This window comes from Salvelinus namaycush, chromosome 38 (genome assembly GCF_016432855.1).
Source record: "Salvelinus namaycush isolate Seneca chromosome 38, SaNama_1.0, whole genome shotgun sequence".
Classification (NCBI taxonomy): Eukaryota; Metazoa; Chordata; class Actinopteri; order Salmoniformes; family Salmonidae; genus Salvelinus; species Salvelinus namaycush.
The window spans coordinates 21,633,342-21,647,858 of NC_052344.1; the positions used below are offsets into that span (position 1 = coordinate 21,633,342).

The window sequence follows — 14,517 nt, forward strand, 5'->3', positions numbered from 1 at the left end:
TGAAGGGCTGGGGATGGAGGGATAGAGAGGGACGGAGGGAGAAGGGGAGAGGGAGGGATGGGGCAGGGAGAGGGGGTGGAGAGGGATGGGAGGGGGTGGGGATGGAGAGGGACGGAGGGAGAAGGGGAGAGGGAGGGATGGGGCAGGGAGAGGGATGGGGCAGGGAGAGGGGGTGGGGATAGAGAGGGACGGAGGGAGAAGGGGAGAGGGAGGGATGGGGCAGGGAGAGGGGGTGGAGATGGAGAGGGGGGGTGGAGATGGGGCAGGGAGGGAGGGAGGGAGAAGGGGAGAGGGAGGGATGGGGCAGGGAGAGGGATGGGGCAGGGAGGGGGGTGGGGATGGAGAAGGATGAAGAGGGAGGGAGGGAGGGAGAAGGGGAGAGGGAATGATGAGGAGGAAGGGGGGGAAGAATGGGAGAGGGAAGGATGAGGAGGGAGGGAGGGAGAATGGGAGAGGGATGGATGGATGGGGCAGGGAGAGGGATCGGGCAGGGAGAGGAGGTGGGGATGGAGAGGGATCGGGCAGGGAGGGGGGAGATGGAGTGGATGAATGAACGAGAGGGCGGGAGAGAGATTGAGTAAAGAGGGTTAAAGCATAGATAATGTATCCATACCTCTGTGTTGTTTTAGTGTTTGATGTGCTTCCTGCTCTGAGACCTGTATGACTTAGCTACTGTTTTAAAAGGCCTCTGTCTGACACACTCTACAGGTCAGTTCCCCAGACACTGGTCAGAGTGGGGGGGGTTCCATCAGACTGTGTGTGTTGAATCATGGTTCCCCCACTCTCTTCTGATCATGTGATCAGGGAACTGCCCCCACACACACTTCCTGTCCCATTGTAGATTTTTTTAAAGGCTGTGATTTCCTGCCAGAGGGGAGCAGCTCATAAATTTGTGCTAGGTTGCATAACGCCATTGGCCTTTTTCTAGATCTGTTGGTGCTCTTGGCAAGATGCCACAAACAGATCTGGGACCAGGCTGTATTGCCACAATAGCTAGCTATTCCCAAAACCCACTACCTTTGGCTTGCACAGTACTGACCATTTTCAGCCTTCTGGAAGCAAAATGTATCCGTGCCACACAGTCTGGGAAGTGGCTAACAAATACAAAGGAAACGGGTGTTTGGAAATCTACATAGTTGAGAGATTGTAAAGACAATATAGACATTGTGAAGATAACACTGTGGCTCCAGATGTTACTGTTCGTCCTCATCTCACAGTCCAGCGGTGTTCACTGACTCAGACTCCAGATGTTACTGTTCGTCCTCATCTCACAGTCCAGCGGTGTTCACTGACTCAGACTCCAGATGTTACTGTTCGTCCTCATCTCACAGTCCAGCGGTGTTCACTGACTCAGACTCCAGATGTTACTGTTCGTCCTCATCTCACAGTCCAGCGGTGTTCACTGACTCAGACTCCAGATGTTACTGTTCGTCCTCATCTCACAGTCCAGCGGTGTTCACTGACTCAGACTCCAGATGTTACTGTTCGTCCTCATCTCACAGTCCAGCGGTGTTCACTGACTCAGACTCCAGATGTTACTGTTCGTCCTCATCTCACAGTCCAGCGGTGTTCACTGACTCAGACTCCAGATGTTACTGTTCGTCCTCATCTCACAGTCCAGCGGTGTTCACTGACTCAGACTCCAGATGTTACTGTTCGTCCTCATCTCACAGTCCAGCGGTGTTCACTCACTTAGACTCCAGATGTTACTGTTCGTCCTCATCTCACAGTCCAGCGGTGTTCACTGACTCAGACTCCAGATGTTACTGTTCGTCCTCATCTCACAGTCCAGCGGTGTTCACTGACTCAGACTCCAGATGTTACTGTTCGTCCTCATCTCACAGTCCAGCGGTGTTCACTGACTCAGACTCCAGATGTTACTGTTCGTCCTCATCTCACAGTCCAGCGGTGTTCACTGACTCAGACTCCAGATGTTACTGTTCGTCCTCATCTCACAGTCCAGCGGTGTTCACTGACTCAGACTCCAGATGTGGTCAGGAATCAACCACCAGACGACCTTCTCCTTCCTTTCCCCTCCTCCGCTTGACCTCAAATCTGTGTTGTTTTCTCTCTCTAAACCAAACGTCACCCCTCCATGACCCTGACTGACCTGAAGTAACTCCTCCTCGTGCACAACACATGGTTGACTTGTCAGTGTCTGAGTGGATCTGCTAGCTGCTATTATATTATATACAGTGGGGAGAACAAGTATTTGATACACTGCCGATTTTGCAGGTTTTCCTACTTACAAAGCATGTAGAGGTCTGTAATTTTTATCATAGGTACACTTCAACTGTGAGAGACGGAATCTAAAACAAAAATCCAGAAAATCACATTGTATGATTTTTAAGTAATTAATTTGCATTTTATTGCATGACATAAGTATTTGATCACCAACCAACCAGTAAGAATTCCGGCTCTCACAGACCTGTTAGTTTTTCTTTAAGAAGCCCTCCTGTTCTCCACTCATTATCTGTATTAACTGCACCTGTTTGAACTCGTTACCTGTATAAAAGACACCTGTTCACACACTCAATCAAACAGACTCCAAAATTACAGACCTCTACATGCTTTGTAAGTAGGAAAACTTGCAAAATCGGCAGTGTATCAAATACTTGTTCTCCCCACTGTATATATATATATACATTGTGTAAAACGTGATGACTGGAGACTCTCACCTCGGGAAATGGTGTCCAAACAGCCTGATCTAAAGGGGCTGTTAGCTGAGCTGTCAGTCAGACAGTTGATACCGTCCTCTTCTAGTAGGAGGAGATGAACCATTCCAGCAGATCTCTCTATCTTCACATTGTTGTTGATGTTGATGTCCAAGTCTAATCCCAGTACATCCAATACTAATCATATCTCCAGTTACTGTATATTGTGAGAACACAGTCCAATCTACCGTGATACTAATCATAACTCCAGTTATTGTATATTGTGAGAACACAGTCCAATCTACCGTAATACTAATCATAACTCCAGTTATTGTATATTGTGAGAACACAGTCCAATCTACCGTAATACTAATCATAACTCCAGTTATTGTATATTGTGAGAACACAGTCCAATCTACCGTAATACTAGTCATAACTCCAGTTATTGTATATTGTGAGACCACAGTCCAATCGACCGCAATAGTATCAATAATCAAATATAATCAATATTAGTCGCTCTGACAGCTGGATATGAGTCAATGTTTTGCTTCGATCATTCCTGACCAATCCTGATGTAGTCCACACCGCTGCCAGTCAATCAACCGTTTTCATTCATTTTCTATCTTCCTTCTTGTGATAAAAAAAGAATGAAAAAGGGGTATTATTTTAATGATTTATTTTCTTCAATCACAACAACAGTGATTTCTTGTCTGGACCTCTCTCTCTCTCTAAGTACTGTTTCTTATTGATCTGGACCAAAGGCGTTTAAGGAAGGCCGCTCACTTGGATGTACATAGGGAAGGAGATGGCTCTAGCACCACTGATAACACCCGGGAGGGGGGCCCACACTGCCCCGGTGCCGCCACCGGCTCACCTTACAGCCTGTGCATCGCTCTCTTCAGAGATTTCTGGCATGATATCTGTAAAGCGCGGTGTGTATTTTTTCCCTCCCGTGAGGTTACTAAAGAACCCTATCTCTCTCTGGTATAGCTGCAACATCCCTTGGAATCCCACCCGGATTATGATACTGATCAATAATAAATATCCCTTTCTATTGTATGACAAAACGGAGTCATATACACTACCGTGGGGTCACTTAGAAATGTCCTTGTTTTTGAAAGAAAAGCTAAAAAAAAAAAATCCATTAAAACAACATCAAATTGATCAGAAATACAGTGTAGACATTGTTCATGTTGTAAATGACTATTGTAGCTGGAAACGGCAGATATGTTTATGGAATATCTACATAGGCGTATAGAGGCCCATTATCAGCAACCATCACTCCTGTGTTCCAATGGCACGTTGTGTTAGCTAATCCAAGTTTATCATTTTAAAAGGCTAATTGATCATTAGAAAACCCTTTTGCATTTATGTTAGCACAGCTGAAAACTGTTGTGTCTGATTAAAGAAGCAATAAAACTAGATTTCTTTAGACTAGTTGTATCTGGAGCATCAGCATTTGTGGGTTCGATTACAGGCTCTAAATGGCTAGAAACAAAGAACTTTCTTCTGAAACTCGTCAGTCTATTCTTGTTCTGAGAAATGAAGGCTATCCGTGCGAGAAATTGCCAAGAAACTGAAGATCTTGTACAATGCTGTGTACTACTCCCTTCACAGAACAGCACAAACTGGCGCTAACCAGAATAGAAAGAGGAGTGGGAGGCCCCAGTGCACAACTGAGCAAGAGGACAAGTACATTAGAGTGTCTAGTTTGAGAAACAGATGCCTCACATGTCCTCAACTGGCAGCTTCATTAAATAGTACCCGCAAAACACCAGTCTCAAAGTCAACAGTGAAGAGGCGACTCCGGGATGATGGCCTTCTAGGCAGAGTTGCAAAGAAAAAGCCATATCTCAGACTGGCCAATAAAAAGAAAAGATTAAGATGGCCAGAAGAACACAGACACTGGACAGAGGAACTCTGCCTAGAATCAATTAGCCTTTTAAAATTATAAACTTGGATTAGCTAACACAACGTTCCATTGGAATGTTGGTTCCACTTTTCTGGGCTCCGTTATTTACTTAACAAATAAGGAATACTCAAAATGTGCACTTATAAATCATAACAATTTTAATCAAAATACAGCTGTAGACAGAAGTCTAAGATCAAACATCAGACATACAACTGATGTCTCTCCTGAGTTCTGCCCTGAACAAAAGAAAGACAGGATCTTATATACCCAAGATCGCAACTTATGGCGTGATCTCCTATATCACCTTATGGTGTGATCTCCTATATCACCTTATGGTGTGATCTCCTATATCACCTTATGGTGTGATCTCCACCTTATGGTGTGATCTCCTATATCACCTTATGGTGTGATCTCCTATATCACCTTATGGTGTGATCTCCTATATCACCTTATGGTGTGATCTCCTATATCACCTTATGGTGGGATCTCCTATATCACCTTATGGTGTGATCCCCTATATCACCTTATGGTGTGATCTCCTATATCACCTTATGGTGTGATCTCCTATATCACCTTATGGTGTGATCTCCTATATCACCTTATGGTGTGATCTCCACCTTATGGTGGGATCACCTATATCACCTTATGGTGTGATCTTCTATATCACCTTATGGTGTGATCTCCTATATCACCTTATGGTGGGATCTCCTATATCACCTTATGGTGGGATCTCCTATATCACCTTATGGTGTGATCTCCTATATCACCTTATGGTGTGATCTCCTATATCACCTTATGGTGTGATCTCCACCTTATGGTGGGATCACCTATATCACCTTATGGTGTGATCTTCTATATCACCTTATGGTGTGATCTCCTATATCACCTTATGGTGGGATCTCCTATATCACCTTATGGTGGGATCTCCTATATCACCTTATGGTGTGATCTCCTATATCACCTTATGGTGTGATCTCCACCTTATGGTGTGATCTCCTATATCACCTTATGGTGTGATCTCCTATATCACCTTATGGTGTGATCTCCTATATCACCTTATGGTGTGATCTCCTATATCACCTTATGGTGGGATCTCCTATATCACCTTATGGTGTGATCTCCTATGTCACCTTATGGTGTGATCTCCTATATCACCTTATGGTGTGATCTCCTATATCACCTTATGGTGTGATCTCCTATATCACCTTATGGTGTGATCTCCACCTTATGGTGGGATCTCCTATATCACCTTATGGTGTGATCTCCTATGTCACCTTATGGTGTGATCTCCTATGTCACCTTATGGTGGGATCTCCTATGTCACCTTATGGTGGGATCTCCTATATCACCTTATGGTGTGATCTCCACCTTATGGTGTGATCTCCTATATCACCTTATGGTGGGATCTCCTATATCACCTTATGGTGTGATCTCCTATATCACCTTATGGTGGGATCTCCTATATCACCTTATGGTGTGATCTCCTATGTCACCTTATGGTGTGATCTCCTATGTCACCTTATGGTGGGATCTCCTATGTCACCTTATGGTGTGATCTCCTATATCTCCTTATGGTGTGATCTCCACCTTATGGTGTGATCTCCTATATCACCTTATGGTGTGATCTCCTATATCACCTTATGGTGTGATCTCCTATATCACCTTATGGTGTGATCTCCTATATCACCTTATGGTGTGATCTCCTATGTCACCTTATGGTGTGATCTCCTATATCACCTTATGGTGTGATCTCCTATATCACCTTATGGTGTGATCTCCTATATCACCTTATGGTGTGATCTCCTATGTCACCTTATGGTGTGATCTCCTATATCACCTTATGGTGTGATCTCCTATATCACCTTATGGTGTGATCTCCTATATCACCTTATGGTGTGATCTCCACCTTATGGTGGGATCTCCTATATCACCTTATGGTGTGATCTCCTATGTCACCTTATGGTGGGATCTCCTATGTCACCTTATGGTGGGATCTCCTATATCACCTTATGGTGTGATCTCCACCTTATGGTGTGATCTCCTATATCACCTTATGGTGGGATCTCCTATATCACCTTATGGTGTGATCTCCACCTTATGGTGTGATCTCCTATATCACCTTATGGTGTGATCTCCTATATCACCTTATGGTGTGATCTCCTATATCACCTTATGGTGTGATCTCCTATGTCACCTTATGGTGTGATCTCCTATATCACCTTATGGTGTGATCTCCTATATCACCTTATGGTGTGATCTCCACCTTATGGTGTGATCTCCTATGTCACCTTATGGTGTGATCTCCTATATCACCTTATGGCGTGATCTCCACCTTATGGTGTGATCTCCTATATCACCTTATGGTGTGATCTCCTATATCTCCTTATGGTGTGATCTCCACCTTATGGTGTGATCTCCTATATCTCCTTATGGTGTGATCTCCACCTTATGGTGTGATCTCCTATGTCACCTTATGGTGTGATCTCCTATATCACCTTATGGTGGGATCTCCTATATCACCTTATGGTGTGATCTCCTATATCACCTTATGGTGGGATCTCCTATATCACCTTATGGTGTGATCTCCTATGTCACCTTATGGTGTGATCTCCTATGTCACCTTATGGTGGGATCTCCTATGTCACCTTATGGTGTGATCTCCTATATCTCCTTATGGTGTGATCTCCACCTTATGGTGTGATCTCCTATATCACCTTATGGTGTGATCTCCTATATCACCTTATGGTGTGATCTCCTATATCACCTTATGGTGTGATCTCCTATATCACCTTATGGTGTGATCTCCTATGTCACCTTATGGTGTGATCTCCTATATCACCTTATGGTGTGATCTCCTATATCACCTTATGGTGTGATCTCCTATATCACCTTATGGTGTGATCTCCTATGTCACCTTATGGTGTGATCTCCTATATCACCTTATGGTGTGATCTCCTATATCACCTTATGGTGTGATCTCCTATATCACCTTATGGTGTGATCTCCACCTTATGGTGGGATCTCCTATATCACCTTATGGTGTGATCTCCTATGTCACCTTATGGTGGGATCTCCTATGTCACCTTATGGTGGGATCTCCTATATCACCTTATGGTGTGATCTCCACCTTATGGTGTGATCTCCTATATCACCTTATGGTGGGATCTCCTATATCACCTTATGGTGTGATCTCCACCTTATGGTGTGATCTCCTATATCACCTTATGGTGTGATCTCCTATATCACCTTATGGTGTGATCTCCTATATCACCTTATGGTGTGATCTCCTATGTCACCTTATGGTGTGATCTCCTATATCACCTTATGGTGTGATCTCCTATATCACCTTATGGTGTGATCTCCACCTTATGGTGTGATCTCCTATGTCACCTTATGGTGTGATCTCCTATATCACCTTATGGCGTGATCTCCACCTTATGGTGTGATCTCCTATATCACCTTATGGTGTGATCTCCTATATCTCCTTATGGTGTGATCTCCACCTTATGGTGTGATCTCCTATATCTCCTTATGGTGTGATCTCCACCTTATGGTGTGATCTCCTATGTCACCTTATGGTGTGATCTCCTATGTCACCTTATGGTGTGATCTCCTATGTCACCTTATGGTGTGATCTCCTATGTCACCTTATGGTGTGATCTCCTATATCACCTTATGGTGTGATCTCCACCTTATGGTGTGATCTCCTATGTCACCTTATGCTGTGATCTCCACCTTATGGTGTGATCTCCTATGTCACCTTATGGTGTGATCTCCACCTTATGGTGTGATCTCCTATGTCACCTTATGGTGTGATCTCCTATGTCACCTTATGGTGTGATCTCCTATATCAAAACCTGCATGTGCAGCTAAAAGAGCAAGTTATTCTTAACACAAAGTTTCTGAGAACCTGTCTCAGTTGCATGCAAATCTGCCCTTGTTTCAGAGAAAAACAGACACTGTCTCTCTGTGTCTCGCTATCACCCTTTTCTCACCTTTTCTCACAGACGCGAGGCTGCGGGTTTTAGCAGAGAGCTAGACACAGACAGAGGCCTCAATATTCAGCTATACAGTGAGCATAAGTACAATGGCACACAAGCAAACTAATAACAACATAATCAATGGTGGGGGTCTTTAGAAGACCCCCTAAATCAATTTTAACCCTACAGTACCACAGGAGTGATGGTTGCTGATAATGGGCCTCTGTACACCTATGTAGATATTCCATAAACATATCTGCCGTTTCCATCTACAATAGTCATTTAAAACATTAACAATGTCTACACTGTATTTCTGATCAATTTGATGTTATTTTAATGGACAGAAATGTGCTTTTCTTTCAAAAACAAGGACATTTCTAAGTGACCCCAAACTTTTGAACGGTAGTGTACATAGTAAATATATGTTTATGAAAATCATTCTTCCCACTATATGATAAACATTATCTGGTAAGATAATTATTTGGCTGAGATAAGAAGTTATTAAACGGTGTTATTTTAACTGGACACACACAGAGGGGATACAAATTCCAATGCTTTTCAACGCGAGTTTGATTATTAACTTGTCTCGACGGGTTCCTCAGCGGGCCAAAGTATGTGAAAGGAGAGGTCTGTCTTCCATCTTTGTTATCATTTTTCTGTGTGTGGAAAAAGGGATTTTGCAGCTTTGTTTTTTGTTGTTGCCAATGTTACGGCACATTCAACTATTCAAGCTATGGCCAAGAGAAGCATGGAGCCAAAGATGTCAAAGCATAAACATCAGTAAAGGCTTTATAGTTGTTAAAAGGGATCACTGGGGAAGTTTTTGAGTCTTTTCAATCTAGAAACAGTATTAAAAATCCAACCTTTTCACACCAGAAATCTAATGGTCACTGTCAGTCATCCCAATCCCAAATCCTATTCAAATCAACTCTATTTGAATTCAGCTTAGTAGCACCAGTAACCCATCCCATTTAGAACTTAGTTTCTCTGCTCCCATGCCATGGCTTCAATTAGTACCAACTTGATCCAAGTGATTCTGTCTTGTTCTGATTTCTGCATGCTGGATGGACTTGGGACTGTCTGCCTGTCCTGTCTCTCCACCTCGACCGCCTCCCCCCTTTAACCTCCCCCTCCATCTCTCCTCTCAGGTCTAAGAAGTCCAAGCTGTCCATAGACAAGTCCACAGAGACAGATAATGGCTATGTGTCTCTGGATGGGAGGATAACCTGTAAGAGTAGTGAGGAGGGGCTACAGCTCCACGATGGAGGATCTCACCACTGTGACCTGCTGCTGAGGTCAGACGAGACGTGTTGGACCGCACCCCCGCCTCTCAACACGCTGTTGCTGCCCCCCGTCACCAAGGTAAACAACAAGGTAACACACACATTTATACACACACACACACCACCATGCAACACACTGCTACTTCCCCCCGTCAGCAAGGTAAATCACATACACGTGGTTAGCAGATGTTATTGCGAGTGTAGTGAAATGTTTATGCTTCTATATCTGACAGTGCAGCAGTATCTAACAGGTAATATCTAACAATTCCACAACAAAACCTCATATCTAACTATTCCACAACTAAACCTAATATCTAATAATTCCACAACTAAACCTAATATCTAATAATTCCACAACTAAACCTCATACACACAATCTAGTAAAGGAATGGGATGAGAATATATAAGTATAAAATACATGGATGAGCAGTGACAGAGCGGCTAAGATGCAATAGATAGCAAAGAATAGATAGTGAAGGATACAGTATACAGTATATACATATGAGATGAGAAATGCGAGATATGTAAACATTATTAAAGTGACAAGTGTTCCGTTTATTAAAGTGGCCATTGATATCAAGTCTGTAGGTAGGCAGCCACCTCTCTGTGCTAGTGATGGCTGTTTAACAATCTGATGGCCTTGAGATAGAAGCTGTTTTTCAATCTCTCTGTCCCAGCTTTGATGCACCTGTACTGACCTCACTTTCTGGATGGAAGCGGGGTGAACAGACAGTGGCTCGGGTGGTTGTTGTCCTTGATGATCTTTTTTGCCTTCCTGTGACATCGGGTGTTGTAGGTGTCCTGGAGAGCAGGTAGTTTGCCCCCGGTGATGCGTTGTGCAGACCGCACCACCCTCTGGAGAGCCCTGTGTTTGTGGGCGGTGCAGTTGCCGTACCAGACTTTCCACCTTCTCCACTGCTGTCCCGTCGATGTGGATAGGGGGGTGCTCCCTTTGCTGTTTCCTGAAGTCCACGATCATCTCTTTTGTTTTGCTGACATTGAGTGAGAGGTTATTTTCCTGAAAGCACACTCCGAGGGCCCTCACCTCCTCCTTGTAGGCCGTCTCGTCGTAGTTGGTAATCAAGCCTACTACTGTAGTGTCGTCTGCAAATTTGATGATTGAGTTGGAGGCGTGCATGGCCACGCAGTCGTCGGTGAACAGGGAGTACAGGAGAGGGCTCAGAACGCACCTTTGTGGTGCCCAGTGTTGAGGATCAGCGGAGTGGAGATGTTGTTTCCTACCTTCACCAGCTGGGGGCGGCCCGTCAGGAAGTCCAGGACCCGGTTGCACAGGGCGGGGTCGAGACCTAGGGTCTCAAGCTTAATGATGAGTTTGGAGGGTACTATGGTGTTGAATGCTGAGCTGTAGTCAATAAACAGCATTCTTACATAGGTATTCCTCTTGTCCAGATGGGATAGGGCAGTGTGATGGCGATTGCATCGTCTGTGGACCTATTGGGGCGGTAAGCAAATTGGAGTGGGTCAAGTGTAACAGGTAGGGTGGAGGTGATATGATCCTTGACTAGTCTCTCAAAGCACTTCATGAAGACAGAATTTGAGTGCTACGTGGAGATAGTCATTTAGTTCAGTTACCTTTGCTTTCTTGGGAACAGGAACAATGGTGGCCATCTTGAAGCATGTGGGGACAGCAGACTGGGATAGGGATTGATTGAATATGTCCGTAAACACACCAGCCAGCTGGTCTGCGTATGCTCTGAGGACGCGGCTAGGGATGCCGTCTGGGCCGGCAGCCTTGCGAGGGTTAACACATTTAAATGTTTTACTCACGTCGGCCACGGAGAAGGAGAGCCCACAGTCTTTGGTAGCGGGCTGTGTCGGTGGCACTGTATTGTCCTCAAAGCGCGCAAAGAAGTTGTTTAATTTGTCTGGAAGCAAGATGTCGATGTCCGCGACGGGGCTGGTTTTATTTTTGTAATCCATAATTGTCTGTAGACCCTGCCACATACGTCTCGTGTTTTGAGCCGTTGAATTACGACTCCACTTTGTCTCTATACTGACGCTTTGCTTGTTTGATTGCCTTACGGAGGGAATAACTACACTGTTTGTATTGGCCGTGTTTCCAGTCGCCTTGCCATGATTAAATACGGGGGTACGTGCTTTCAGCAGCGAATGCTGCCACCAATCCACGGTTTCTGGTTAGGGAAAGTTTCAGTCACAGGGGTACAACATCTCCTATACACTTCCTTATAAACTCGCTCACCGAGTCAGTGTATACTTCAATGTTATTATCTGAGGCTACCTGGAACATATCCCAGTCCACGTGATCGAAGCAATCTTGAAGCATGGAATCCGATTGGTCAGACCAGCGTTGGATAGACCTAAGCACGGGCACTTCCTGTTTCAGTTTCTGCCTATAGGAGGGGAGCAACAAGATGGAGTCATGGTCAGATTTGCCAAAAGGAGGACAGGGCCTTGTACGCATTGCGGAAGTTAGAGTAGCAATGGTCGAGCGTGTTACTCTCTCATGTACTGCAATCGATATGCTGATAGAGTTTAGGTAGCCTTGTTCTCAAATTAGCTTTGTTAAAATCCACAGCTACCATAAATGCAGCCTCAGGATAAATGGTTTCCAGTTTGCATAAAGTCCAGTGAAGTTCCTTGATGGCCGTCTCGGTATCCGCTTGCGGGGGGATATACACGGCTGTGACGATAACCAAGGAGAGTTCTCTTGGGAGATAATAAGGTCGGCATTTGATTGTGAGGAATTCTAAGTCAGGGGAACAAAAGGACTTGAGTTCTTGTATGTTGTTACAATTACACCATGAGTTGTTAATCATGAAACATACACCCCTGCCCTTCTTCTTACCGGAGAGATGTTGATTCCTGACGGCGCGATGCACTGAAAATCCCGTTTGCTGTACGGACAGCTAGCCATGTTTCCTTGAAACAGAGTATGTTACTATCCCGGATATCTCTTTGGAAAGCAACTCTTGCCCTGATTTCGTCTTCTTCGTTAACTAGGGGCCGGACATTAGCGTGTAATGTACTCAGAAGCGTTGGGTGGTGTGCGCACATCCGAAGCCTCACTAGAAGACCGCTCCGCCACCGTCTCCTCTGACGGCGTTGTTTTGGGTCGGCCTCTGGAATCAGTTCAAATGACCTGGGAGGTGCAGACAAAGGATCCGCTTTGGGAAAGTCATATTCCTGGTCGTAGTGCTGGTAAGTTGACGTCTCTCTGATATCCAATAGTTCTTCCCGGCTGTACACTTAAGGTTTTCTGGGCCAACAATGTAAGAAATAATACATTTAAAAAAAATACTGCACAGTTTCCTAAGGACTAGAAGCGAAGCTGCCATCTCTATCGGCGCCATCTTTCTGAGGTAAACAACAAGGTGACACACACACCACCACCACACAACACACTGCTACTGCTCTCCGTCAGCAGGTAAACAAAGTAGCTAATGCACACACACACACACACACACACACACACACACACACACACACACACACACACACACACACACACACACACACACACACACACACCTGTCCTGAAACAGGTGAGTTTAGCCATGTATAAATAGACACTCTCTAGTCTGTAGTCTGAAGGTAGGAATCTGTCCAACCTGTCTTCCTGCCAGGAGACCCAGAGCCGTGGTGTGGAGAACATGTCTGATGAGGCGTCTAGTGAGGAGGATCCTGAAGCGTCCTACACCGCCATCCGTAGGGGCGTAGAGCGCATCAGCAGCGACTGCACGCTGCGCAACAGGAAACCACATCACTACAAGAAACACTACACCATCAACACTGAGGTGGGTGACCTCCACACCACCCAGGTTGGTCACACTCACACAGAGACACGCACAGCCACACACTTACATACAGTACATACACACACACACTTACATACAGTACATACATGCACACACACACACACTTACATACTGCACATCATACACACATACACACATACACACACACACACACACACACACACACACTTACATACAGTACATACATACACACACACTTGCATACACACACATACATACATACATACAGTTGAAGTCGGAAGTTTACATACACTGTATTGACTGGTGCCTTTAAACAGCTTGGAAAATTCCAGAAAATTTTGTCATGGCTTTAGAAGCTTCTGATAGGCTAATTGACATCATTTGAGTCAATTGGAGATGTACCTGTGGATGTATTTCAAGGCCTACCTTCAAACTCAGTGCCTCTTTGCTTGACATCATGGGAAAATAAAAAGAAATCAGCCAAGACCTCAGAAAAAAAATTGTAGACCTCCACAAGTCTGGTTCATCCTTTCCAAACGCCTGAAGGTACCACGTTCATCTGTACAAACAATAGTACGCAAGTATAAACACAATGGGACCACGTAGCCGTCATACCGCTCAGGAAGGAGATGCGTTCTGTCTCCTAGAGATGAACGTACTTTGGTGCGAAAAGTGCAAATCAATCCCAGAACAACAGCAAAGGACCTTGTGAAGATGCTGGAGGAAACAGGTACAAAAGTATCTATATCCACAGTAAAACGAGTCCTATATCGACATAACCTGAAAGGCCGCTCAGCAAGGAAGAAGCCACTGCTCCAAAACCACCATAAAAAAGCCAGACTACGGTTTGCAACTGCACATGGAGACAAAGATCGTACATTTTGGAGAAATGTCCTCTGGTCTGATGAAACAAAAATAGAACTGTTTGGC

General features: G+C 44.7%; 1 protein-coding gene across 1 annotated transcript in view; it reads left to right on the plus strand.

Annotated features, from left to right (window-relative positions):
• The window catches only part of phtf2 (putative homeodomain transcription factor 2), a 150,124-nt gene that overhangs the window by 126,397 nt on the left and 9,210 nt on the right, over nt 1-14,517 (plus strand). Inside the window, exons 7-9 of the mRNA XM_038977727.1 lie at nt 3,416-3,586; nt 9,695-9,908; nt 13,435-13,605. Of these exons, the coding sequence (XP_038833655.1) occupies nt 3,416-3,586; nt 9,695-9,908; nt 13,435-13,605 (556 nt within the window). The remainder of the gene's footprint in view (nt 1-3,415; nt 3,587-9,694; nt 9,909-13,434; nt 13,606-14,517) is intronic.